Source organism: Polyodon spathula, chromosome 27 (assembly GCF_017654505.1).
Source record: "Polyodon spathula isolate WHYD16114869_AA chromosome 27, ASM1765450v1, whole genome shotgun sequence".
Classification (NCBI taxonomy): domain Eukaryota; kingdom Metazoa; phylum Chordata; class Actinopteri; order Acipenseriformes; family Polyodontidae; genus Polyodon; species Polyodon spathula.
The window spans coordinates 7,822,738-7,850,004 of record NC_054560.1 but is presented as its reverse complement, the minus strand read 5'-3'; the positions used below and the strand labels follow the sequence as shown (position 1 = coordinate 7,850,004).

At 44.0% G+C, this 27,267-nt stretch overlaps 4 protein-coding genes across 6 annotated transcripts; 2 read left to right on the top strand and 2 right to left on the bottom strand.

The window, feature by feature from the left end:
• The first annotated feature begins 637 nt into the window (after positions 1–637).
• Positions 638–11,419, top strand: LOC121301626 (ceramide synthase 2-like). 2 transcript variants are annotated; one of them, XM_041231179.1, is made up of 11 exons: positions 638–1,227; positions 2,376–2,586; positions 4,426–4,546; positions 5,378–5,496; positions 6,080–6,137; positions 6,859–6,909; positions 7,800–7,892; positions 8,343–8,471; positions 9,006–9,112; positions 9,218–9,374; positions 9,535–11,419. In XM_041231179.1, exons 2-11 carry the CDS (start codon positions 2,414–2,416, stop codon positions 9,727–9,729), a joined length of 1,203 nt encoding a protein of 400 aa, XP_041087113.1. In that variant the 5' UTR covers positions 638–1,227; positions 2,376–2,413; the 3' UTR covers positions 9,730–11,419. The 2 variants fall into 2 exon arrangements, with proteins under 2 accessions (XP_041087113.1, XP_041087114.1); XM_041231180.1 differs by lacking the exons at positions 9,006–9,112; positions 9,218–9,374 and having other exon boundaries at positions 640–1,227.
• Positions 11,420–11,613: 194 nt separating this feature from the next.
• On the bottom strand, positions 11,614–13,881 carry LOC121301627 (kelch-like protein 23). The gene is made up of 3 exons (XM_041231181.1): positions 12,878–13,881; positions 12,045–12,456; positions 11,614–11,965 (listed from the first exon to the last, which is right to left on the bottom strand). The coding sequence occupies exons 1-3, from the start codon at positions 13,875–13,877 to the stop codon at positions 11,623–11,625; spliced, it is 1,755 nt and encodes a 584-aa protein (XP_041087115.1). The 5' UTR covers positions 13,878–13,881; the 3' UTR covers positions 11,614–11,622.
• A 927-nt stretch (positions 13,882–14,808) lies between these two features.
• On the bottom strand, positions 14,809–17,559 carry LOC121301247 (U6 snRNA-associated Sm-like protein LSm7). The gene is made up of 4 exons (XM_041230411.1): positions 17,502–17,559; positions 16,904–16,994; positions 16,288–16,359; positions 14,809–15,510 (listed from the first exon to the last, which is right to left on the bottom strand). Exons 1-4 carry the CDS (start codon positions 17,505–17,507, stop codon positions 15,368–15,370), a joined length of 312 nt encoding a protein of 103 aa, XP_041086345.1. The 5' UTR covers positions 17,508–17,559; the 3' UTR covers positions 14,809–15,367.
• Positions 17,560–17,977: 418 nt separating this feature from the next.
• On the top strand, positions 17,978–25,004 carry LOC121301415 (signal peptide peptidase-like 2B). Of its 2 annotated transcripts, none has more exons than XM_041230793.1 (15): positions 17,978–18,086; positions 18,869–18,985; positions 19,225–19,407; positions 19,733–19,822; positions 19,942–20,081; positions 20,182–20,324; positions 20,437–20,533; positions 20,635–20,751; positions 20,864–20,945; positions 21,059–21,133; positions 21,293–21,355; positions 21,541–21,640; positions 21,802–21,879; positions 22,175–22,335; positions 23,254–25,004. In XM_041230793.1, the coding sequence occupies exons 1-15, from the start codon at positions 18,039–18,041 to the stop codon at positions 23,419–23,421; spliced, it is 1,662 nt and encodes a 553-aa protein (XP_041086727.1). In that variant the 5' UTR covers positions 17,978–18,038; the 3' UTR covers positions 23,422–25,004. The 2 variants fall into 2 exon arrangements, with proteins under 2 accessions (XP_041086727.1, XP_041086728.1); XM_041230794.1 differs by having other exon boundaries at positions 22,175–22,402; positions 23,254–23,342.
• The last annotated feature ends 2,263 nt before the right edge of the window (positions 25,005–27,267 follow it).

Sequence of the window (27,267 nt, the reverse complement as noted above, 5' to 3'; positions counted from 1 at the left end):
ACGTCATTAGAAAAAAAAAATATGGAATTTGTATAAACACCCTCAGCCTCCCTCCGGGCTTGTTTTGGGCTTGTTTTGAAAAGCAGTGCTGTTTTGTTTTGTTTTGTTTTTTTTCTCGTGAGAGTTGGCAACACTGCTGCCCAGTTAATTACATCGTATTTGTTTTCCTTTATTCCTCTCTCCTTGCAACTCGGTTTCAGTTACACGGTCCGAGCCAGAAGCAGGTGAAGAACAAACAACCCCTAGGTAATGCATCTGAGACGCGGTCGTGTCGAATAGTTAGCAGTCTGTAATTAACCATGCACATCTCACCGCCGAGCTGTGCACAGGCACAGGGAAGAACATAATGTGCCTGGTACATTAGTGAGTGTAGGGCATGTCCTGAGATAATGTTTCCAACGCATCTGTCACCGTTATTGGAGGGATGCCAAAGAAGGGAGGGGAATTCCAGGTAACAACAAACTGGTACCTGATACACGCCCTTCATGAAACTCAGCAGTCCGTGTCGCAAACTGTAATCCTGTCCATGCGGCAGCACAGCTGGATAAGAGTCTGACGTTAGACACGGGCATTGTTTGTGGACTTGCTCAATATTATACTCCTGGTCATACTGAAAAATATCCACCAGGGGGCGGGCCATCTTCACTCTAGAAAGAACAATGAATTATTCCTGTGTTTTTTTTTTAAACCACGACCTTTGTTTTAAGGAAGATTGAATACTAAAAGCAACAGATCCAGGCTTTGTAAAGTAGATAACAAATATTAATTAAGACATAATAGAGCTAAAAGGACCGTGTGTATAAAATTAAACGCCTCCTCTGTATCGCGTGTGTCCTCATAAATACCATAACGACTCGGTGATTTCACGCGATCAGGGTTTGATTTCCATATTTTTAAAATGTTGCAAATTTAAAACAAAATTAATATTTAGAATTGTTTTTTGGTATCACCAAAACATTACCGATGAGCCATATCGGTAATGTAATTGCTGATGGCAGGATACTGAGCATTAACTGTTGTAAGAGCTTGACCGTGCAGGGTGCAGAGGTGTGTGTCTGAATGGATACAGTACCAGGGGCAGCAGCCGGTGATAAATTCCCCTGCGAAGGCGGCGCTCGGCGGTTCAGCTGTTTGTTTGAGCCCAGCGTTTGGTGGAGAAGCACGCCGCGTCACCTTCCTTCCACGTCCGTGTCTCTCCGGTGTTTGGAGCAGGACAGGTACGCGCAGGTGAGCAGAACGTTCCATTAAAAAAAAAATATATATATCAATATCTTCTCTTTTTTTGTTTGTTTTATTCTCTTTACGAACAGGTTATCGTTCCAAAATCGTTTTGGTAGGCGAAACTTTTTTTGTTTTGTTTTGTTTGTTTTTTGTAGAGAGAACGAATTCACTGAAGCCTCGGAAGAGCGATATTCACCTGTGCTGGTCGCAGAGTTGTATAACTAACTTCATCTCATGAAAACGAAGAGATAGCTGTAGTGTTACAGTGTAGCATAAAAACACGCAAACGCTAGATTTGGGACTCAGTTTAACAACGTTTTAGCTTTTAAATAAATACATACCGTTTTTCTGTATACGGTTACAACTAAAATGTTGTTGACGCTTATTTTCAAGCATCTCGATACACTTAATAATCAACATGTAAATACAATAAAGATGTTGTAAGGACAGCGGGGATTCGTGTAAAATATACGCCGCAGGTTTTTATAAACATATTTAAGTTTGTGCTTGACAGGTGAATTGTATCTACATTTTAAATTTGAAAACAACATGTATTTGTTTTATATATATATATATATATATATATATATATATATATATATATATATATATATATACGTTCCTTGCTACTGCTTTTGCTGTTTCTCACAAGAGGTGATTTTAAGGTGGAATATGATTTTAAGGTAGTATTTCTGTAATTCCGTTAACTTCTTGTAGCAGCTAGCAATGCTGCATTGCTGTATTGAACGGTGTGATTGGAAGAAGCAGTATAATGATCATAGGGAGTCGTATCAAACTTTAGACTGGTCAATAGAAACAATGAAACGCGCTATGCGAGTCTGTGATTCCACATGCTTTTACCATGCATGTGCCCTTTCTCTTACCTGTATATACCAAAGTGCACTTTTTATAAATGGGACTCGTTTTAGAAAACTAAATTCAGAACAGTGTCTATTCAGATGTTTATTCAAGGTGGGTTGTGTGGTGTCTGCTTTTATGGTTTAAAACAACTTGTTCTGATTTGTTAGTCAAATTATGAGGGATTGGGAAATAAATCTGCTTGGGACAAATCCCACCTTTTTAATAAATGTCTCAATCCGCTTAATAAATGTGTCAAACTGCTGCGCAAGTCCTAATTTCCATCCCTGTTTCAGTGTTTGTTCAGGGTGTAGCGGAGAGCTGCTGCTCACAGATGGAGTCTCTCTTGGACCGCTGGCTGTGGCGTCAGGAGTACTGGCTCCCGCCAGGCGTCACGTGGGCTGACATGGTAGAGACAGAGAGCGTCCAGTACCCGCAGCCTCGCGACCTGCTCATCACACTCCCCCTCTCCCTGGTCTTCATCGCTGCACGCTACGCCTTTGAGAGGTAAGGATCTGCTGGATGTGACCGCCTCCCTCTGTGTTTGAGAGGCACCGCAGCAGAGGCCAAAAGCGTTCGACCCAAAGGATGGGAATAAGACTCCTGTTGCATAGCAGCTCGATCCATTCCTGGTTTTATTACAAGTTTGGAAAGACACACCGGAGCTTGTTGCCCATACACCTGGGGCTAATCAGGCACGTATTAAAACCAGGAATGGGTGCAGCTGTTGTGCGATAGGAGTCACATTTCCATCCCTGATCCCTCAAGCCATCTGTATTGCCTTGGTATACTGTAGAAGCATTGCAGAGTGTTGAATGGAATGTGTGTTGCACAGGAAGGATGCAGGTCAGGTGTATGTAGATGTGTTTCCGTCTGTTTTTGAAAGCGATTTTGGAATCGGATTAGTTAATTTCCAGTCGCATCAGATCGTGATCAAGTAGTGTACCAGTTCCACTGGGACTCTCGGCCACAGCTACGATTACTGGCTGGCGGAAGACAATCTCACCAAGTTGCAAGAAGGAAAGTGGCAGGTTTTACATTGACTTAAAAATTTGTAGACCTGAGAGATTTGATTACAGGCAGTGTGGTTGCTGTTCTGACTCAATGGAAGGGACTTTGTCAGACTCCTGTCTAGCAAAGAGCTGTTCAGTGTCACGCCTGGTCATGCAATACAGTATAATGTCTTCGTTTGCCAGTGCTATAAAATAGAAGTGCTTCTGTTTTAGTTTTTTTCGTTAAATAAAATCCTATGCCTGTCTGCACCTTTTCCCAGTGTATATGATAAGGCACTGAACTCTCTTATTTAGATTATTATTATTATTGTTATTATCATCTGTAAGTATGTGTTAAGTGAGAGCTAACAGGCTTCAAAAATCATATTTCTGACCTCTCATTAGCACCAACAACATTGTCTGTTGAGGAGGGACCTTTTTATTTTTTTAAACATCTAGAATAACATCTTCAGCCAGACAGAGTACAATTGTGATAATGGTGCCAGTGACTAATAATTTCCAAACCTGTGTTGGCGCTCCATTCTGCTGCAGGAGCCATGGATACAGGAGGGAGTGATCACCTCCGGGCTATGCAGTAAAAACAAAAAACAGAAATAAATAATAAGGAAGCTAAAATAGGGGGGAGGGGGGTATTTGCATGGGGAAATATCCTGGGCTCTCTATTGTCTGATTTCAATCTACCTCTAGTTCTAGTACACAAAAAAAAAAAGTTGAAAGTGTTTTCAAACATGAAAAACATGTGTTCGCCCCAGCACTGTCGCCTCAAAGGTTGTCCTGCAGTGTCTGTTGACAGATAATCAGATCATATGGCTTGCTGCTATTGTTTACGTCTGGTCGTCTCAGGTGTGTGTGTGTGTGTGTGTGTGTGTGTGTGTGTGTGTGTGTGTGTGTGTGTGTGTGTGTTGGAGATAGTGGAGTCCACTAAGTGGAGGAGCGGTCAGTGGAAACCTCAAGCAGACAGGCAGACCCAGCCAGCTGTAACCTACAGCCAGGACCCCTGCTTGAGGCTGCTTTGGTCCAGAGTCCCTGTTTACACAGGCAGGGCTGATTAGTGCACTCGGCAGCTTTGGGATTGAGTTACACCAACTGTCTCTCTCTGACAAGCACACATAGCTATACCCTGCTGCAACATCCCCTTTAGGCCAGTGTGTGCAGCAATGCTGTGTAGCGTTGCAGGTTTTACGAGTTTTATTAGCCTCGGTGTGTAGGTAACAAGCTCTGGTGTCTTGTCTTATTAAACTTGTAGTAAAACCTGGGAATGGATTCAACTGCTATGGAACGGGAGTCTTATTTACATCCCTGAGTAATGCTGTGTCCCTCCCTTCTCCTGCAGGCTGGTGGCGCTGCCCCTGAGCTGGAAAATGGGAGTGAGGGACACCACCCGGCCGGTTCTGGCGGTCCAGAATGTGACCCTGGAGGTGTTTTATAAGCAGCAAAGCAGGAGCCCATCACAGGTCAGCATCGAACCCAGCCTGGGTACCAGGCACTGCTTCATCTCCCCACTGCACTGCTGCGCAGGGTGGTGTCTGCTGCAGGAGCCTGGATGGGACGCTGTAGAAAAGGATGTGGTGTGCTGACAGGCATTCTAGAAATCTGTGGTCTAGCCCGTAAGAGATTTTTGCAATCGCTCAGATAACCAGTGCAAGCCCTTGCTGGGTTTTTCAAACTTGGTTTGGTCCCTGAGCATGAAGGGGTTATTTGACAGGCTGCCCATGGTGTTCCTACACCCAGTTGAGAGTCAGTGTGCTGATTGGAGAAGCAGGGAGAGAGGAATAATAACAAACGTTGTCTTTTTAATCTGCCGTGCTACTCATTCAGAACTAAACAGCAGCACCACATCCTCTAGCATTCCAAGTCAGGCATCCAACAGTTATCTACTGACATCAGATACAACTTGTCCCTACTGATCTCCATAGAGTAATTAGTTGTGAAAAAATGCAGAAGTGCTCTAAAGTAACATGAGGAACTCTTTTGAAAAACTATATCTGAAGGTGATACCAGCTTTTGTTTTTCAAGGAGGTCAAAAGCGATACAGCGAGTTAGAGAAGATCAAGCAATTCAATATTTGAGAAAGGAGTACACTACAGTGCACCTGTTAAGGCATACATTTTGGATTGCTTTCTTGATTTGTAGAATGTATTTAATGTGTACTTGTGTAGATTTTTGTACAGTGTTTTTACTATTGCTCAAGATGTGATATTTTGTGTACACTGTGTGTCTTTCCCAAACCCAAGTTTGTTTTGCCACAGCTGAGTCCTCTAAGTGAAGTTTGTGTCTCCATTCAGAGTCAATTCCACAGCCTATCTAAACAGTGTGACCTCTCCCAGAGACAAATCGAGAGGTGGTTCCGTCTCCGTAGAAACCAAGACAGGCCCAGCAACAGCAAGAAGTTCTGCGAGGCCTGGTGAGTTGCCCAAGAGTTTCTGAAATGACTCCAACACTGCAGGCTTGCACGTTAACCCTCGTCAAACTGGGAGATAAATCGGTCTTCATAATCTTCACAACTGTTCCTGCAGTTTTGTAATTGTCTTCACATACATAACACGAGTTGTAATTCATTTGAAGTGCGGGCACAATGAAGAGGATGGAAATAAGATGTGTCTTATTAAATTCATAGTAAACCCAAGAATGGATCAAACTGCTATGCAATGGGAGTCATTGGGGGGTGGGTTTGGGGAAGCACTGGTTTTAGACTTCAAAAAAGAGCAGACTGTGATGCCTCTGTGAAGCATTTGTCCTTTTTCAGTCTCTTCAGTAGAACAGAAAGCAGTACACTGAGCTGAAGCCTCTCTCAGTGGAACTAGGGCTCTGCAATTCACTTGGCGGAGGGCAGCTTCAGGCTGAAGTGGTCTGTTAAAATGACAAGCTGCTTTAGAATCTGGAGGGAGGTTCAGTTCAGCAGTGTGGGTTAAGGTTCAAACACACACCTGGGCTGCTTTTGTGTGCAAGTCTCTGTATTCTGCTTGACCTTGTCACTTTGTTTCCAGCTGGAGATTTACCTTCTATATGATAGCCTTCCTCGCTGGCCTGGCTGTTTTGGTTGATGTGAGTATATAAAAAACGTTATCAGCGCTGCACAGAAGGAATCGGTTCAGTTTTTCTAATTCTGTTAATTCACATTTTCTAGTCAAATATTCAGAGGTGTAGAGGTGTGAGGTTCTGATTTACATTCGCGTATTATGATTTACAGAGGCCTGTTGTATCGATACAGACACAGGGGTATTGGAGCTTACAGGCTCGCTTCCAATCGGCTTTTGAAACGCTCAATGCGGAAGTTAATTGCCACCGAGTGGTACTCTGTTGTAAAGGTGAGGGAAGGACGCTGTATCTTGTTTTGAAATTAACACATTAATGGCTTTGTTTAATAGCTGCCGGTGATAAATACTGCTTAAAGGCAGTTAGGAGTATCAGCACAAACACCTGCTGTTTTAACTGAAGCGAGTGCTTATAAATGTTCTTCAAACAGTCCCTAAAAATCAGTTCTTTTGAGTATGGTGAATTAAGCACTGCATCCCAGTGGCGTTCCAGCCCATTGCACACTGTGCCACAGTGCAAGCGTCAATTACGTTAAAGATGCTGCTGCATTTAATCTAATTTCTCCTTTTGCATAATTCTTGTGAAGCTAACTCTCCCTCTATTGAAGTGTTTTCTTAGACATGCACTCTGCTACTGTTTTATATACAACACAGTCGGACGCGTTGCTCAGTTTGTATTTGAAGGATCGTATTCCGAACGTTCCCAAACGCATCCTGCTTTTGCCTTGCAGAAACCCTGGTTTTGGGACCCAAGTGAATGCTGGGTTGGCTATCCACAGCAAGTGAGTATTTTGATTGATTTATATTTAAATTATTCAGTTTTTAAAATTAAAAATAAAAATATAATTAGCTGAATCGTGCAAATATCAATTGGCAAGGCTTTTTAATTTGTTGTGCTGGGTTGTCGCTTGAGAACCAAGGTTTTTTTTTTTTTTTTTTTTGTCCTGTAGGAATGATCATTAACACGGTTTCTTAAGCATCTCCTGTTTGTAGCAGGTGTGTGTGTTTTATATATAAAGGCCGCCCCCCGTGGGCACATCTTGTTGTTTAACTCTGAGGGATGAGGTACGGCAGTGACTGGTCAGTGTCTCTCATCGCCCATGTTAGCTGAACTCAAACCAAAGGAATCTCATGATTCACAAAATGTAAAGCCAGACTCCATATTCCGTAGCAGTGCTGTCCTCACACAATGCAAAGCAGTACAAACTGGAGAAGCCTTTATTGTCCCAGGACAGCAGCAACAACGACCCAAACAGCCCAGGCGTGAAAACTGCCAGCAGATGGTTAATGTTGCATTCTCTTTGCCTGCTATAGAAAGTTTTGCTCACATTTGATGTCTTTTATAGAGGCGTAGTTTTATATCAAATCTGAGGCAAAACCAGACAATGAATAGGAGTACAAAACTGCGACTAGTTTCCAAAAGTGCTTCTAGCCCTAGCAGGCTGCCAGCTACCAAGCTGTGATCTGTCTGCCTGTTTCTAGATGCAACGGTATAGCTTTGTAGAAATCGGCTCTGCTCGTCCAAATGGGTTAAAGATAAATGCATTTTCCATTCCTCGAAATATATATTTTCTTCTGCAGAATTAATCTGGTTTAGCTAGACTGATACCAGGAAGTGTAATGTGATTTATCGTATCTTTTTTTATTTATTTGTTTCGTTATTGATCTCCAGCCCCTACAGACCTCCCAGTACTGGTACTACATGACTGAACTGGCCTTTTACTGGTCTCTGCTGCTCAGAGTCTCGTTCGATGTCAAACGAAAGGTAAGTCCACATTTCTATCATCCCCAATAAAACTGAAAGCCAGGAGATTTAAAGGCAGTCACAGGGAGGAAGGGGTGGTTTAGAATTTGTCTCCAAGCTGTCGCGGGACCGAGCGAGCCAAGGGAGCCAGGCTAAATTGGCCACTCTGGGATCGTAGTCTGTTCACTTCCATGAACCCAAGGGGAACCCCAGCTTTTAATTGTTAAACATTTCATACCTGTGGCATCCCATATGGGGGGGGGAGGGGGGGGGTAAATACTATGCTGTTCTACTGACAAACGATCTGTAGAGAAGATTAATGCATGCCATAAAAAAAAAAAGAAATGTAGTCCTGGTTTATCGCAGCTACTGCAGAATTATCGGTTTGTTTTTACTCCCCCTGGAGTACATGAAAGAACCCTGCTGTATTCTCCTGCACAGCTAGCTTTGGTCTCTTTACTGTTTTTGCAGGATTTTAAGGAGCAGGTCATCCATCACATCGCCACCATTTTCCTGATGGGATTCTCGTACTGTGCTAATTACATCAGAGTGGGAACACTGGTGCTGCTGGTGCACGATGCCTCTGACTATCTCCTGGAGGTAAGTTGATATTTTTTATGCTGGGGGAATTGGCCTATACAGTAAGTATGAGGGTTGGGGAAACAAGGAGTTTAAGGGAGTTATTGGGACCTGATTATATTTACAATTACAATAATTGTAATAATTGCTCCTGTTTAGCTCATTTTGCTGCGCGGTCTGTCCGATCTTGAATCGGGTGAAACCTGTAACCCTGTGTAGTTTTTCGTGGATTCCAGCCCCCACTATTAAGAGAAGTTTTAAAACAACGAACCTCCCTCACAGGCACAGTTTGATCTTATTATACGGTTTGCATTGTCTTGTTTTGGCAGCTGCCAAATGAAAAATTCATAGCGACATGTGACATTTTCTAAACGCCAGACGTTCCAATCCCCAGGCAACACCAAAACAGACTTCCTTCTCGGTGCATGCATTAACTCCTTTGAAACTAATCCAGAAATAACAAAAAACTCACTGCAAAACTAATGCCTTGTGAATGCAACTATTTAAAAAAAATATGTATCTCTTATTAAAATGCCTCTGTGTGCTTTAACTCAGTCAGCTAAGATGTTTAACTACGCCGGCTGGAGGAGGGTGTGTGACTCCCTGTTTTTCGTTTTCACTGCTGTCTTTCTGGTGACCCGGCTTGTGGTGTTTCCAAGCAAGTGAGTACCCCCCCCCCACTGCTGGCAGTGGTGTGTATATCTGGTGCTAGCTGACCATCACCCCTTCCTTACCCTTCCCTCCCTCTCTCTCTCTCTCTCTCTCAGAGTGCTCTACACCACCTGGTATCTCTCCATGGAGAGCTTCCAGCCCTTCTTTGGCTATTACTTTTTCAACGCCCTGCTCCTGGTCCTGCAGCTCCTCCATGTTTTCTGGGCCTTGCTCATCCTGCGCATGGTCTGGAAGTTTGTCGTCCAGGGCAGGGTGAGTACCAGTAGCACCCACCAGCAGGGCTGGGGGTTCTAAAAAGTTTGGTGCGTATTTATTTTTTGTCTCTCGTGTGTTGCCCTGCCTGATTCATTCAGCAGGGGGCAGTGCTTATTCTTTGCCTGCTGTCCTGAGGGTCTGCTCTCTGATCCTGTAGGTTGAGCGAGATGAGAGGAGCGATGAGGAGGAGAATCACACAGAGGAGGAGGAAGAGGAGGAGGAGGAGACTCGCTGGGAGAGGAGGAAGTGCACCTTCGACTCCAAACTCCCCTCGCTGGCCAACAACTGCGTGTTCAACAATTTAACCAACCAGAGGAATGGCACACCCAGCAGGCAGCCAAAAGCCCGGTAGCGCTAAAGCCATCTACTGGTGGGAGGCTGAATTGCTCCCATTGTTTTGTATTCATATATTTATTTTTTTTGGCTTTTTACAGATTTCAAGGTGATTTTTTTTTTTTTGTGGCTAAGTGCTGCAAAGGTATTAGGATTGCACAATATCTTTTAGTTTATTATTATTATTATTATTATTATTATTGGTATTTACATTTGTCAGCGCTAGAACTAAATAAGATATCCATTTGTCATTTTGCAGCAGTTACTTTATTATGCGTACTCGCCTGTCTGTCGTTTTTGTTAAACATCTAAAAGGTTTTAATGTCATTCTCAATTGCAGATTTTTACAACAAAACGTATAGCCCCCTGTACACTGCTGTATTGGCTATCTCTGTGCCTCCAAGAGTGAGAATAGTGCGCCCCCTTGTGTACATTCTAAGGAATTACAAGCACAGCCACCACAGGTAACGATCACCTGCTTCACAATGGCTGGGTTTCGTTCAATGAGATAATAGTGAGCTCCACAGTTTCGTGTAGACTTGACTTTCCCGTTAAATGTAGGAAGTGATTACTAAATATGGCGATACAGTAAAATGAGAAGTGGCCATTGGTTAAAATCCTAAGCAGCAGCCAACAGGAACTGGGCCAGAAGTTTAAAACAGCTAGCATACGGTACTGATTTTAAATGCTCTGTTTATTAGGATGTGTTTTTTTTTTTTTTTTTTTTGTTTTTTTTAAATATATATAAAGCAAACAAATCTGAAAACCCACCAACAGAAAAATACAGCATATGAACTGTATCTCCAGTACATCATTGAAACCTATGAACTGCATATCTAGTACATCATCTGAAACCCTTTTCTCTAATGCCTCCCATTGGCACATGGCATGAGGATGGTGATGATCGCACTCCACACCAGCAGAGATCCTCTTGCTGATAATAAAGGTGACACTTGGCAATTGGTTTCAGTAGAGCCTGGGAGTCTCCAGCTATGGAATTACTAGGGTGTAGGGGTGAGGCAGGGAGTGAAACTGATTGACCTTTTTAACTGTGACTCGCAACTTTTATAATAATAATGGTGATAATAATAATTGGATTCAGATATCTTTTGCATTGTTTTCTAATGAGCCCAAAAAGGGGAGTCGGCACCCAACAGAATATTAAGAGTTCATGCTATATAATGTGTTTAACTTATTGCACGTGCTTGTGTCTGAACAATGCTCCATTCTCCTGTTGCCCTCACACGTGTATGCTAATACAGCCCAGTGGATTTACTGAGACTGAATGACTGTGTTGTAACAGGAGGGCCATGATATTACTGTGATGGTACTCCCAATTGTACAAGCCTCTGTTTCCAAACCAAAACGAATGCAGAGCCTCATCAATCTAAATACACTGTTTAAACTGTAAAGCACCTCGATCTATTAAGTGTACCAACGCACAGTCACAGAGCTGCTGTACCACTCACCCGCCTGTAGTTGCTGGAGCTCTCGGGTCGGGTCAGACTGAAGGGGGCGTGTCTGTCGTACCCCTGGTAAAATGGAGGCCCTGGTTGTAACATAATGATGGTCCGGTCAGAAGCAAAACTGTTGTCAGTGTGCTGCATGGCAGGGGGTGGAGCGGTTCAGTGTTGAGGTTTGTTCTCAAGACAGCCAGCTTCTATGTTGTTGTTTTTTTTTATTTTAATAAAGTATATTTTATTGCACAATTTCTTTCTTTAAAATGTATTATTCATGTCTCCGATTTCATGTCTGTGATTTTAGGGCTGTGTGTTCGAGGAAATAACAAACGGTAAAATCGCTGGATTTCAAAAACCTGGCTCCTGACCTTTTTTAAATTTGTTTTGCTGCTGTAGCTTTAAGGTTTGCGCAGGCAGATAAGAAAAAATAGCAGTCTGTGTTTGCATGCTGGTCATTTCATGCGCCAGCCTTTATGTGTCGTGACTCTGGAGTCGGAGGCGGCACGGACTGAGACACAGCCCCGGATGGGCAGGGGGCAGGGCAGGGCGTCCTCGATCTCCATGCAGGTGTCAGTGTAGGGGTCCAGCAGCACCATGTTGGGCAGGGCCTGGTTCCCTCGCCGCTCTGCCAGCAGGTATATCTGCCCGTTGACCGCCGTACAGCCCAGGAAGAACTTCCCGACCAGACACCCCTCCTCCAACAACGTCCACTCATCCGTCTCCACATCCAGCCGCAGCGCCTGCCCTCCCACCAGATAGAGGGCGCCGTTGAGCATGGTGGCACAGAGGTCATACCTGCGGAGGTGAGGAAACATGTTAGACCTGCTCTATGGTTGTGAGATTTCTAAAAGGGGGGGTTCTGAGATCCACGTACCGGGGGAAAGGGGAGTAGGAGATCACGTCCCATTGGTCAAGCTCCACATCGAATCGCTGGACACCGCTGTACACGTCTCCGTTCTCATCCAGGCCACAGGCCACGTAGATCTTGAAACCCAGGCTGGCCACGGCAGCCCTCTCCACTGCCCGGATGAGCGGGCTGGCACTCCTCCAGCTCTCTGCACCTGCTCCCAGCCTCTCCACGTCCGTGATGGGCCCCGTGTCCATACTGCCCCCCAGCACAAACAGCTCGCCCCCCACTCCCACCGCGCAGTGGCTGTGCCGGGACTTCTGCAAGGGGGGGCCCTCCACCCAGCGGCTCTCCCCACACATGTAGATCAGGACCCAGTCAACGCTGTACCACACCACCTCGTCACGGAAATACCCACCTGTCACTGCAACAGCGTTCCCTGGTGGAGAGAAACCACACACACACAGGATTACGGACGGGGCTGCCTGATGGGAATGCTCCTGGAAATCCCTACAATTACTAATGCCAAATTTCCACTAATACATCTACATTTTCAAATTCAAATGGTTTAAAGTTCTTGCAAGCCCAGCTATGCTCAGTCATGGGTTTCAGAACTACCTTCAGTTTAATTATTAAAGTTATCAGGAGTAAAGGGTTTGAGTATTTTTCATAAATGGTTCCTCCTGTAACGATGCATTAACAGCTCCTTTTAATAAACCTAATCTGATTCTTTTTAAAACTTCTCTGGAAAGATGCGAAACTACAGAACACCCTTTTTCATTGAGATAGCAAAGGCATGTGTTAAGTTAGGGGTGTGTCCCAAACGCATAGGAGAGGGCGTTTCAAAGGGAAGGCATTACCAACAGCTGCCATGGCGTACTGTGTGAGGTTCCTGCGTTGGAAGGGAGCACAGGGCTGCCACATGCCACTGCGTGGGTAGAACTGGGACAGACTCTGCTTCTCACGGTCGTGACGGCCTCCCAGCGCGTACAGCGTCTCGTGGGTCCGGGTCCGGGGTGGCCGAGACCCTAGCATGGTCCAGCTGGGGGGGGGGTTGGCATCTAGCTTGCAGATGAGCCTGGCTCGGGGGTCGGAGCTCCGCACACTGCTCAGGAGCTCTCCCACGTAGGTGAGGCTCAGGCACTCAGCCCGCACCAGCCCGGCCAGCTCCAGGAAGTCTTGCTCGCGTTGGCCGGGGTCGTGGGCCACCCAGCGCAGGATCACCTCGAAGGCCAGGTCCTCCCGTGGCAGGAAGAGGTCGTCACTGGACAGCAAGTCTGCCACGTTCTCCTTGGGGAGGTACAGGAAGTCCTCCTCGCAGGCCAAGGCAGGGAGATGTGTGAGGGCCACCCCACGGGCTGCCTGGTACAGCTCAAGACAGCCCAGTTGCCAGGAGTAGGCCATCATCCCCAGGCAGTTACTGAGGTGCAGCTCCCTCTCCAGGAACTTGCAGCAACGCATCCGGGCCTGCTCTAGCTGTAAGAAATTAGCAGCTTCCAGAATCGACGTTACGTTCTGCTGATCCAGCACCAGCTTGGAAGTCTTGGAAAACTCCATCAGCGTCCGGAATTCCTCCACCCCGACCCCTCGGATCTGGATTCTGCGTTCCATGCTCTCCCGGCCGCCTCCGAAGAACAGGGCACGGAAGTAGGGGCTCATGCCGGCCAGCCTCTGCCTGCTGACCTGGAAACACTCCAAACCCACCTGCAGAATTGTGCTGGGCCCCTCCTCCCTGTCTAGCTGCTCAGACGAAGCTCCATCTGGGCTGCTCCCTGGAGAATCTATGCACATAGGGTGCAATTCAGTAAATCCAGGTGATCTGAGGCTGTACAGCCCAGGCTCTTGTTGTCTGTGGTCCATCTTGTTGTCTCAGCCCCCTCTATGTAAACACACACTCTCCCGGATATATATAAACACACCTCTGTTTGACCTCTCGGGCTGGCTGTTTCAGAGTTGGCTGGGGAAGCAGTCTATCGGGTGACCTGGAACTAAATATAAAGCCCTGAAACTCCTGCCTCAGAGGCGCTTCTTGTCTCTCTGATTGGAGAACAGCTTGCAGTGTTATTTTGCATATAGGTCCCCCACGGGTATTTTTTTTAAATAAAAGGAAACCATTTACTATAACTATGGCCAAATGTTTTGCATCACCCTATGGAATGAACTAATTTTGCTTCATAAGTTAAGTTAGCATATTGAATTACATACTGCTTTGTAGTTTTCTGTTACTTAAAGGAAAAATGTGACATTTCAATATCTAACATGAAATACTGTACTACTATTACAGCTTCTGGTAGACTTCTGCTAAAGTTAATAAAGTTTTTGTTTTAATTATGTCTCTAGGTGATGCAAAACTTTTACCATAGCTGTTGGTTAGACCTCTTGTTAAGCATTCAGACTGGCTTTCAAATTAACCTTAGGCTTACAAACAGTTCAAACAGTTTGTTAAAAACAATTCCCACTCAGGTGTTAAGAATACATTGGTTTGAGCATCCTGCTTTCCTAATTGAAATCCAAGGAGGAACGATCCTCCTTCTAATAGAGCTTTAATACAGAGTCCTCAGATGGCCAACACATGACAGGATTTACAGTATTCCTGGGTTCTGGCCCAAGGGCTCAGTTTGCCCAGGCCATTATAAATGGTTAACAAGTCGAGGTGTTTCATTATTATCACCATTGATACTCAAAAACAGAAACAACAAAAAGGGAACGTGTATTTCTTTTTATTGAAGAGTCCAGTTTCTTTACAGAATATTGAAACAATTAACTAAAATTGTTTTGTTTTTTAAAAAAAAAAAAAAATTAAAAAAGATTCTCACTGGGCTCACACAGACTGTGCAAACGATAGTTAAACCTATTCAAATTTTGCTTCACAAACTAAACACACTGTCTGCCTACCAAACCTACCCACACATACAAACCTTGTATTCAAATATTTAAACCACGCTTAAAGAGTTCTCTTGTAAACCCAACATAATTGCAAGCGTACCTACAGGGTTATTCTCCACCTCACCATCTTCAAACAAGCAAGATTCTCCAGGGGTGTAAACCACAAAAAATACAATTCTTTGCAGGCATTTCTGCAGGATTTTGCTCCCACCATCTAAATGCAGGGCTATCTGATGAGAAAGATCAGGTCTCCCTTTGGGACTGAAGTCCAGGGAACACCGTGTTTACCAGGATGGAATACAATAAGGGATTCTGTGACGGAACACTAGGAGTTCACTGTTCTTGGATACGGATTTGGTTGGTTGATATCCCTGGATGATGACTAGTGAGAAAGAGAGGGAGATGTTTTTGCGCGGGAATGTTACCGCTGCGATCGCTGGGGCAGGGGCGGCTCCACACACCCCCTAACCATCCTGCTGCTGAACGAAAGGGTTGGGAATTGCCTCCATGCCGTCATGAGGGCTGATGAGCACCACAGAGGTCCCTCTGCACACCACCAGCCCCAGCTGCCTGGTGTCCTCGGTCAGCTTGAACTGATCGTCAGGATCTGAAAAGGAGAGGCGGCGCTCAATGTCAATTTAGCATAAGAATTACTGCAATCCGTTCTTGTAAAGTACTAAACTGTCATTAAACTACATACAAGAAACTTGCAAAAGTACAGTTACGTAGTTTTGTGATGCTAATGCCCGATATCATAGAGCCCAGTTAGCACTAATCTTGAACTACCTAATGTTACCTGAGGCAACGTATATAATCTGGGTATGAAGAATCAGAAGCAATACTTTCATTTTCCTATAGCATAAACATATCCTGATACATCTGGTCCAATCAGAGGTTTAAAAAATTTAATTTTTAGTGGCATGTTAGCAGGATATTTTCATCTATCCGACATCTTTATATAGAAATATATAAATGGCAGGATTTCACAAACCCTGATTAGCACTAGTCCTGGACTACCCAATGTTAATTTAGGTAAAGTAAACCAAGATTAGTGCTAATCTGGGTCTGTGAAACCAGCCAATACACATTTAACTGTGTGGACACACATGTAATAAGACTGGGATGGAAATAAGACTTATTTCATAGAAGTTTCACCCATTCCAAGCTTGATTAGCCCCAGTGTGTATGTAACAAGCTCAGGTGTGTTATTAAAAACACACAGTATAACGAGGAACAGATCCAACTGCTGTGCAATGGGAGTCTCATTACCATCCCTGTAAGGTTAACTGATCTGTCTAGTAGTCAGATCAAGAAGGGGATTATCGATCTCTATATTGATGTGTACATCTGCTACACTTCCTTCCAGCTAAGTGGCAGCACTCACCTCTCATGTACTCAATAGTGCCGTCCAGCACCAGGTTCAACAGGGGGTCAAACCCTTTCAGGATCCCACTGGCTGTGGAAACGAAGAGAGAAAAACAGGAGGTTTTAGTCAAGTAGAAGTAGAATTAAAAACAGGTCGGAATGGTGAGGATAGAGCTCTCGCCAGAAGCAGCTCCTTTCCAACCCAGCCGAGCACGACAGCAGTGTATAAACTGGGGAAGCCTTTGCAGACAGGCGCTACAAAAGCCACATTACCTGCTGCTTAAAACCAGGCAACTCTAAACAATGTGTGTGATTATCAGAGGTGGGGTGGGGTTGGACAGGGTCACCCCAATTCCATTTCCAATTCCTTTTTAAAACTGATTCCAAATTCCAATTCCCATTTAATCAATACCCATTCTCCTTTAATGAATCATTGAAGGCACTGACTCAAAAGGAATGGGAATCGATTTTTAAAAATGTATTGGAATTGAAAAAAAAAAAAAAAGGAATTGACCCCGAACCTTGTGATTATCTGATTTCACCCTCCCCTGTACAGATGGTTAGATAAACGCAAGAGTGGAAACCACATTTAACACGAGAGGGTGCCGCGACTCAGTCACTTAGGATAAACGCACCTTCTCGTCCACCCTGAAACTTCACTCGAATGGTCTTATCGATGTATTTCGACAAGTCAAATATACTCTCCTTCTTTTTCTTCTCTTTATCCTGAAATACAGAGAACAACGAAAAATCAAAGCTAGTTATATATCATTTTATATATATATATATTTTAAACCTTAGCAGAACCAGACAAACAACAGCAGCATTGTCAAAGCAAGCAGAAGGAAGGGTACAAAAGCAACAGTTTTGGTTTGAATGCTGTACTGTATAGATTTACTACTTAGTAAATTGTTAAAATCATAAAAAAAAATATCAGCCCGCATGCTTTTTTTGGTCTATGATCAGGTTTATTTATTTCATCAAAAATCAAATATAACTATTGTTGCTATGCAGTTGTGCGAGTCAAGCACGAGAACGCAGGCTGCTGTATTATCATTGAGCTGCAGTGTTTTACTGACAGTGCTGCCGTAGGTATCAGATTTGCGCTTCTTTCCCAATCACATATTTTTCATACTCCAGATATATCAATACACCTTCAACAATACTTAATAATAACCCGTCCACAGAAAAATAGATGAAGTTGTAAATGTTCACATCACAGCCCACACTCACCGCCATCTTTCACCCTTCCAAACTCCTCCCTTCGGCTTCGCAACTCTGACCTCAGGCAAGGGAAATCGGTTTATAACGACTGGAACCATACTTTTCTTTAAAAATCTAAAAATGTGTCAGAGGTAACTAAAACTCAATACATAATAATACTCAGTGTTATAAAACTTGTTTGGGTGAAATCTAATGAATTTCACGATATAATTATTAATAATATATATTTTTAAATTCTACCGTACACCCCTATCTCTGATATTGAATGAACCAACACCATACCCCCCTTTCTACTGTTGATTGACGTGAAAATAATCCAATCACTGAGGGAAGAAAACACTCTCCCGCTCCCCCCCTCCCCTGAGAGGGTGGTTCTATAATGAATGATTGATGTAGAAATTGACAAATCAGAAGGCGCATATCGTGATGCCGTGCCGAGTTAAGCCAATGCAGGAGTGCTGCAGCTCTAGGTAGGCGGGGTTACAAGCAGCTGCAAGTGGACGCAATCTTGCTAAGGGAAGGATAACACAAGCTGCAGGAAGCATAATGAGAGACGCGGTAACCCTGGTGCTGGGGGTGATCTTCTTCGAACAGGTGAGCAGTTTCAGCGTTTTGTTTTCGGAACGAACCCCTAACCCCATGCCGGGGGGGTGTCATGGCCGGGGGGAGTGTTCTAAAAACGACCCGAAGTGGGGCGTAAAAAACTAACGGTATTCGGGCCTAAAAGTCATTTGTGTAAACACGACTTGTCACAACAAAGCGGTACTTTTTTCCCCCCCATGCCGGTACGATTCAGCTGTTTCACACATGTTGGTTTAATTCATGTCATAGCGGCTTCATTTCCAGCTTGCCGCATTTTAAGTGCACTCGTCTCGGTGCGGATGTCAGTGAGGTAGGGGGGCAATGCGACTGTCATAATAGAAGTGAAATTCCGTCTGGTGGAATAACGATGACAATTGAAATGTGGTGATTGTGAGTCACTAGCCAGCACAGTCAAAGCTTATCACGTTTGCATTTCACCAACCCCATTTAGCACCTGCCTTGGGACTGCCTATTGTTACCTTAATACTAGTGAGGTAGTCCAATCGAAACCAGACATACTTCTATTACAATGTTAACAAAGTTTGCTATCAGATTGGACCATGTATGCCTGAATAGCTGGCCCCAAGTTAGACCGCTAAAATTTATCAAATTTATAAGATTTATCAAAGTTCTTACCTATTGCCTTAGTGAAGGTACGTACATACTGGCTGCAGTGGTGGCGCTTCCCAGCTTTCCAAGAAGCAGGTGTCAGTACAACTTGACAGTTGGGTTTGATAAGAGGTTGGGTTTAAGTAGTGCTGTGAAGATGTAAAGAAGAATACCTTGCGTTTTAGGTGCTGGGGGAGTATGGGATGGCACATGTCAGCGACCAGGGGAAGAACAAGGGGAAGGATTACTGCATTCTCTTCAACTCCCAGTGGGCTCACCTACCTCAGGATCTCGGCAAAGCGGTGAGTACACTGCTAAAGAACAAAAAAACTTAATCTGAATATATCCACTGAGCTTTCCAGGAACCCCCAGTTCTGCCCCCCCTTTTATTAGTATGTTGCATCTGTATGTCTACTTTCAGGCATTTAATAACCTATAATCTATGTTTGCATGAAGAAGAGTTATTTTCTGTACACTGTCCCCCATATCCTCACTCCCTGACCCCTTTCAGTTTTCCCCTTGTCACTCTCTTTTTCTGCAGTCCCGGCTCCAGATCCATGACCTGACTGCATCAGTTCTTTGCTCCCCTTCTGAGGTCCCCGCGGGCGGGTTCACGAACCGCATTCCCATGGTGCTACGCGGAAACTGCACTTTCTATGAGAAAGTGAGGCTCGCGCAGATCAATGGGGCCAAGGGGCTACTCATCGTGAGCAGAGATAGACTGGTAAGTGAGCCTCACAGGCCAGAGATTTTCCTTTGCTTAAATAATTGCATACATCTATGTATTCTTCTGCTATTAAATGGTTTTAAATGTCAGGCTTTAAAAGTCATTTTTGGGAGTCTTAGTAGTAGGCTCTTATCTGCCTTGGCTTTGTCCCTCTTTTTATTAGTTCTCAGTTTCCTCGCAGGTTGGAGGACTTAAGGAGGTAAATAACTTGCCTCAGCCATCATTGATTTAACTGCATTGAACAGCTACCCTGTCCTAAGCTTTACATGTGTGTGGGAAAGTATTTCCTCAGCCTTGATGGTCATGTATTTTTGTCTGACAGACCCCCCCTGCAGGAAACAGGAGTCAGTATGAGGAGATCGACATCCCAGTTGCCCTGCTGAGCTACACAGACATGCTGGACATCAGCAAGGTAACCCTGTTTTTATTGCTACTAATTACAACCTTGTGTATCTGAAGGATCTTTTTCCTAGTTCATTATTTCCAATTACGGTAACAAAACAGAGAAATAAGAGTCCTTTCTTGTTGCAGACCTTCAGAAAGGGGAGAGATGTAGCTATGTACGCGCCACATGAACCGGTCCTTGACTACAACATGGTCATCATTTTCCTGATGGCGGTTGGGACCGTGGCTGTCGGGGGATACTGGGCTGGGAGCCGGGACATCAAGAAGTAAGTGGTGGGCAGGGTAGCAGGAGGGTTCTGTACTGGGGGGGCGCGGTTGGTAGCGATGTACCAAGGTATGGTGCTGATTTTGTTTTATCGTCTGCAGGAGATACATGAAGCACAAGAGGGACGATGGAGCAGAGACACAGGATGAGGAAACGGTCAACGTGACGCCCATCATGATCTGCGTGTTTGTTGTCATGTGCTGTTCCATGCTGGTACTGCTGTACTTCTTTTACGATCACCTCGGTAAGAAAGAGGCTGTCTCTGGCGCAGACTCAAAAAACATGGCTCTGTGAGTTTCGAACTTAGTGGTAGATTTAGATTAAAGTCTAACACTCCCTTCATGCTGTTCCATCAGTGTACATGATCATCGGAATATTCTGCCTGGCGGCATCTATAGGACTCTACAGCTGCTTGTCTCCCTTTGTACGAAGAATCCCTTTTGGAAAATGCAGGTTGGTCTGATTCCCTAAAAAGTGTTGTCTGGATTAACCCCATTATGTTATGAGCTCGCCCAGAGAGCAAATGCCCTTTCTCTCCTTGGTGTGCATTGCAGAATCCCAGAAAATAACCTGCCTTACTGCCACAAGCGGCCACAGGTGCGAATGCTGTTGCTGTCTGTGTTCTGCGTGACGGTCAGTGTCATCTGGGGAGTCTTCCGAAATGAGGATCAGTAAGTACAGCAGGTGGATGGGTTTGGAAACACAGGGATCCACGTTAACAGCATCCTGCTGACGTGCTGAGACCCGCGCACAATGAGTTGATCCGTTTTTAACCCTCTGTAGATGGGCTTGGGTGTTGCAGGACACGCTGGGAATCGCATTCTGCCTCTACATGCTAAAGACAATCAGGCTGCCCACTTTCAAGGTAGAGACCGTCCCAAGGAGATTCTGTCTTTGCTATATATATTGCCATGGTTGATGAAGTGAGGCAAGTCCTTAGTCTGCTAACCCTCATTCTGTATTTCTGTTTGTTTGCAGGCCTGCACGTTACTGCTGGTCGTCCTGTTTGTGTATGATGTTTTCTTTGTGTTTGTTACTCCATTCCTCACAAAGGTGAGTGGAAATTACCTACAGTACCGGTCTGATAATAATCTGTATGTAGGTAGACTGCAGGCCATGTTAAATACTATTATTATTTATTATTCAAAAGAGAAAAGGGAATGTCTGTGCCCTTGTGTTAACAGCCTTGCTGTCGTGTCTGTCTGTTTGCAGAGTGGGGAGAGTGTCATGGTGGAAGTGGCCGCTGGTCCCTCAGATTCATCCACCCATGAAAAGGTAAGTGATGGAAAACTGAAAATGTCATTTGCCCATGCTTGCAGACTCACTGGGCTTTGAGGGCCAAACATACAGCGTCAAGGCACTTAGTGAAAACGCGCGCTTACGGGATGAAACTATGTACTATTACTCAGATTCAGCTCTTTATCGCCAGCAGACGGTTGATTTTATATATTATGCTGCAGCTCCCGATGGTGCTAAAGGTCCCTCGTCTGAACTTTTCTCCGTTGGCCTTGTGTGATCGTCCCTTCTCTCTGTTGGGTTTTGGGGACATCCTGGTACCAGGTAAGAACTGCTTTTCGATTAACCCTTTGTTAATTCTGTATACCTGCTAGGGGAAATCCTTTTTTTTTTTTTGTGTATGTTTGTTTATATGACTCCAAGATTGCTGTTGGGAATCAGAGTGGCACAGTGACACTAATCCTCTCGCTCTTCTCCCCTCCTAGGCCTGCTGGTTGCCTATTGTCACAGGTTTGACATCCAGGTGCAGTCGTCGCAGGTCTACTTTGTTGCCTGTACAGTAGGTACGCAAACGCCTGTCTGCTGGTTGCAACACGTTCATCACACTGCAGAATTTGTTTGCACATTTAAAACAAAATGTATTAGGAAAGCCTATACTTCAACATATAAAAATTAACAACTTCAAGACTTCTAACAAACTACGGTATTTTTTGGAAGAATTGCTTTAGTAATTTTACATTGAATTAGTTATGGCGGTAATCTTAAACATTATTCCAGGATAAGGTCATTGGGCCTCTTTATTTTATTCACCCCCCCCCCCCCCCCCCCCCCCCCCCTTCCTTTTTGTCTCCTCTACAGCATATGGAATTGGCTTGCTCATCACTTTCGTTGCTCTAGCCCTAATGCAGATGGGGCAGCCAGCCCTGCTATACCTGGTGCCCTGCACTCTCCTCACCAGTCTAGGGGTGGCGCTGTGGCGCAGGGAGCTGGCCATGTTCTGGACTGGCAGTGGCTTTGTGGTGAATACCAGTTTGATATGAGTGCCTTCGGAAAATGCTAATAATTTTAACAGTAACTAAAATTAAAGTTGAGTAAACAAAAAAAGACTTTGCAGTGTTTTCCAGGCTTTTCTGTCTGCTTTGCTTGAGCTGAAGGACTGGTTTCAAGTCCCAGCTTCAGTTACTGCTTGTTGCTCTAATGGTATAGAAACAAATTCATTGTCTTATCCATAATTATGTTGAGTACCATTTTCACTGACTTGGCATATATCATTCAGCTTTGCATTTCTGATGTTTATTTTGTTTAAAACATAGAGAAATGTTAAACTGGACAGAATGTGCTGTATCTCTCAACCAGTCCCTGTGTGTATAATTGTACCATGTTAAGTTTCCCATCTATGTATCTCTATTGTAATGCATAACGTTTTTTTTTTTTTTTTTTTTCAAAGTTTTGGCAGGGCAACTTCTCGAACTGTCTTAAAATTTCTAAAAATGTCATTACCTTCAAAAACATTTATAAATGAGTAATTAAAGTATTAGTAAGGTTGTATTACTTAAGCTGTTGAAGTGTAGGGAGTAGGTTATAACATTTTAAGAGAAATCTTAAGCCTAGACTGGTCATACTCCTGATATTCACATTGCATCCCGGCAGTGTTTCTGTTTCTGTAGGGCATGGGAAATTGGAGTGCGTGTTTCTGAGTGCAGCATTTCCAGTCTTGATATGCATTCTTACTTGTGTTGCAGTGAAATGTCTTGCTAGCTGGCGAGGCCGGTGTTCATTCCCTCAATTTGACCATTCCATACATTTAATATAAAAATGTTCTGTATATCTAGCCAGCAAATCAGAATGGATAGTGTTACTGTAAGGCATAGGCTAATGTATTATTAGATTTAGCAATCTGTTAACTTTGTACTAAATTGAGTTTCTCACATTCACAGAAAGAGATGCCCCAGCCCCCACTCGTCATGACACCAATCAACTGCACACAGTCATCTGACCCGCCAATCAAGGAACAGCTGGCCAGTCCTGCGCTGCAAGCTGCTGAAGAAGCCACCAATCGGAGCGAAGAAAAGTCTCCCGGGGAGACGAAGAACCAATCAGATTAGTGGAAGATGAATCAGGATGCCCCCCTTTTTTTTAAATTTTATTTTTGTCTTCTCTTTATTTTTGTATACAACTTTGGTTCAGGTAAAGGACTTGTCTGGTTGTTAGCAGTACCATGGGGTGTAATCATGAGAACTCTGCACTTGTGTTAGAAAGAAGAGAGGGAGGTATGGAAGGGAACCCAACTGAATCACTGAAATCTCCATTAAAATCATTAATCTGTAAGCTATTTCAGCTGGAAGGCTTGGGCATTAACACTAAATGAAGCACATGCTTTTTTAGAAAAAAAAAGCACAAGGCCATTCCAAATCAACTGTGTGTTGGAACACAGACACCATTTCAAGCTTGCTTTCCCATTGGCATGGATATTAATAAACATAAGGCACACTAATGAGCATGGCGTAGGAAATAAATTGACGTTTAGGTGGTGCTAAATAGAAATCTTGCTAGAACCAAAGGGGGTGTGAATGGGTTTAAAAATTGTTTGCGTGGCTCAAGCGACAGAGAGGGTGGAAGGGATTGACTTTGAGCTCAGTGAAGATAGTGTGTTAACTTCCAAGAAAGATGGGATCAACAGCTGACATGCCAGACTTCTGGCAAAGCAGAGGGGCTTGGCACACAGTAAATGAATGCCCTCCAGAGATGAGGTTCAGGTTATGTCCTAGCTAATGTTTCGGTGATGACATTGAGAGGCGGCTGCACAACTCTATGAAGCATGTGGTGCAGCTGTATATATTTACGTTCTGCTTGTAAACAAGTGCTTTGATCAGCATCCAGGTGATCCTTGGTTTCATTGCAGTTGTAATCTGTACTGCAACCTACCTTTAGACATCAGTGCCAGCTCTGGAATATGTTGCCATTTTCAGTTGTACAAAAGGAATATGAATCTTGGTAGACAGGGGTTCTGGCTGCCATCATCAAAACTACCTGCACCAATTGTAAACCAGCGTGTAGAAAAATGTCCAGGCTCCTGAGATTGAATACAGCTAGTTCTGAATGTCTATACTACTGTGCAGTGTACAGAATTCAGACAGATTTAGATTACATATTTGTTGTTGTGCAGGCTACGAGTTAGATGTTAACAGTCATACAAGAACAGAGCCATCAAGACTTTTTTTTTTTTTTTTTTTTTTAGGTCAGCAACTGTTTTGTTGATCCTTAAGCAGAATATTCTTTACTGTGACAGCTGCTACTGCACTGTGCCTTCCAAGTGAACTAGCCTGTAGGTGACACAAACTAAGGCTGGTTTCTCCTTACGATACAATTCATGTAATAACTCTGCTTACCCAGTGCCATGTCCATTACCTGCACGGAAACAGGGTGTTTACCCCATTTCTGCCTTGACGTTAGTACGTGAAACTGACTTGCAAGTGTTCACTTAACACCAGTCTAATGGGTATCTGGTGATAGAATCAGAAATCCAGAAGCCTTGTCCTTGGAATAAGAAGCTTGTCTTGTGTTAGGATTGACCCCAGGGACATGAGGCACTTTCTGGTACTGCTGCAGTTATAAGTAAAACAGAGAGGGAGACGGCTGAGTTTTTATACCTCAAACGAGGACTGAGTAAAATAAACAAATAAATAAACTGCAATGTGTAGAGATTTTTATTTCCAATTGCTTTTACTTTTAAAATGTATTAAGTTTCAGTCCTAGTCCTAGAAGTAAGGACAATGTGCTGTGCCACAACAGAAATGTTCGAAATTGTGCTTTATTCAAGCAGAGGGCTTTAAATTCTCTTTTAGTTCTCCTCGCTGACCTGTGCTCAGATGTTGCTCATGAAAGCCTTGGTCACTGGCAAGCTACTGTACAGGAGGCCGCTGGTCATTGTATTGCAGATTGATGGTGTAGTGTGCAACTTCTACTGGTAAGAAACAAACAGCCTGTTTTGAAAACTTGTTACAGTGTAGCTGTAGACGAGCCATTTGATCTCAAGAGCACAAGGTTTTCATAAATGTTTGAAATGAGCTCTGGAGTAAACATGACTATGCCTGCTATACTTGGTGCGTCTCTGCCCTGGGTAAATACTGTGTCCCAATGCACTGATTTGAAGGTTTAATGGCGAATCCCCAGCACTTCTTCTATATGTCTGCTAGGATCTCCAAGAACACAAACAACGAAATAGTTCCTAACAGCCATTCGCAGGTTATCCTGGCTATAGGGAGATTCCTAACTGGGTGAGGTCTACAGCAGTGGAGCTAAAGGGATCAGGGTGTATAATCTGCAAGCAGGCATTTTTAACTTTTCAACACTCCAGTCTTCAACACTGTCTAACCCTTGTGGTGTTCTTCGTTATTCTAAATGTTTTACTCATGCTTTCAGTGCCCAGGTATTTAGTTGTTATGCCCCCTGTGCAATGGAATTTTGTTCCTGGTATTAAATGTTCTATCTTTTTTTTAATTTAATTTGTTTTTGAACCAGTATGACCAGGCTAAATAGCTGGGCTTCTGATACATGTTACCTTTATGAAGTCAACAGGAAGGTAGCACTGTCCTTTCAATAGCTTTAGCCTTAATCATTTATTATTGGTATATTCCACTGCATTAAGGTGAATGACTTATCAAGTTACATGAGCGAAACGGTATATATGAACTGTCTACTGTACTTGTTGTAAGGCTAGATAAGCATTTTAGTAAATGTTGTCTTTAAGACCAGCAGGCACTCCCCTCTTTGTACTGCACTCTGCTACCCCTGTCTTGATTGGGATCTTGAAACCTGCCTCCGCTCACATTGGCAAGTAATGCAGCGATTACAGGTTCAAAGCGCTTTCCCTGCACCCAAGTAAAGAAGGGCTTGTCATTCTAACTGCCGCCACTCTGAGCCTGCCACTGGGGATGGACCTCTGAAAAACAGCTTCGTCCCTCCAGTCTCAGGCAAATACCATTCCCTCACAACCAGACTGAGTTTGGAGATGCAGCTGCAGTGCATACAGTTTCCTTTAAAGCATTCCAGTGCAAAAATACACTGTAGCTGTTAGCTATGCATTAAATGGCACTGGTTCAGACCAATATAAAGACAGATTCCCAGCATCCCAGTATATTTAATACTGAAATGGAACCTTAGGATGGAATACTGTACACCCTTTTATGTTTCTTTTTCTGGTGAGAATTCCATTAGATGGATTGTGTTTTAGCAATGAAGGACAATCTGTAGCACTGTTGCACTGCATAGCATAAAGTACAGCGGACAGCAAACACTCCAGTGTCCAAGCTTGAAATGAAAGGGTCATTGCAAAATCAGGTAAAAAAAATCAATTTTGCAAGGATGACCGCAGTATAAAGATGTATTGTTAAGTTGCACGGACGCCCTTGTAACGCACATGTGTGCAGGCTGTTCATTCCAACCGTGATCTTAATTGTTAAATTGAAACAATTAATCCTCCATCTCCAGGTCCTGAAGCAGAGGATTCATTATACCAGTTTAACCTGGAATAGACCTCCAGGACTTCTTGCCTGCAAACAGAGCGTGACATTGCTGTAGTTTTTCTCTATCTTGAAACCTACTGGGCGTCGCCAGGAAAAAAGGGCTGCGTCCGCTAAAGCCAGGGTAAAGCCTTTGAGGGAGCTGGGCCTCCTTTCGCTACAATGAGCAGACGATTTGGCCAACCACAAAATTTCCTTCCTGCAAAGTGTCACAGATTGGTTTTAATTTGAGCCCCTGTTCATGCTGTAGCGGTTCCTTCATTATGCACTTGCAGCGGTTGAACGCTGTACCAGAATGCAGTGGTGAGACCACCTTGTTTACACAGCTGCCTTGGAGGCTGTAGATAAGCAAGGACCAAAAACTAGTCGTTCCAGCCCCCAGTGTGACCCCCTATGTGACCCCCTTGTGTGTGGTTTAGTAATTGAAAA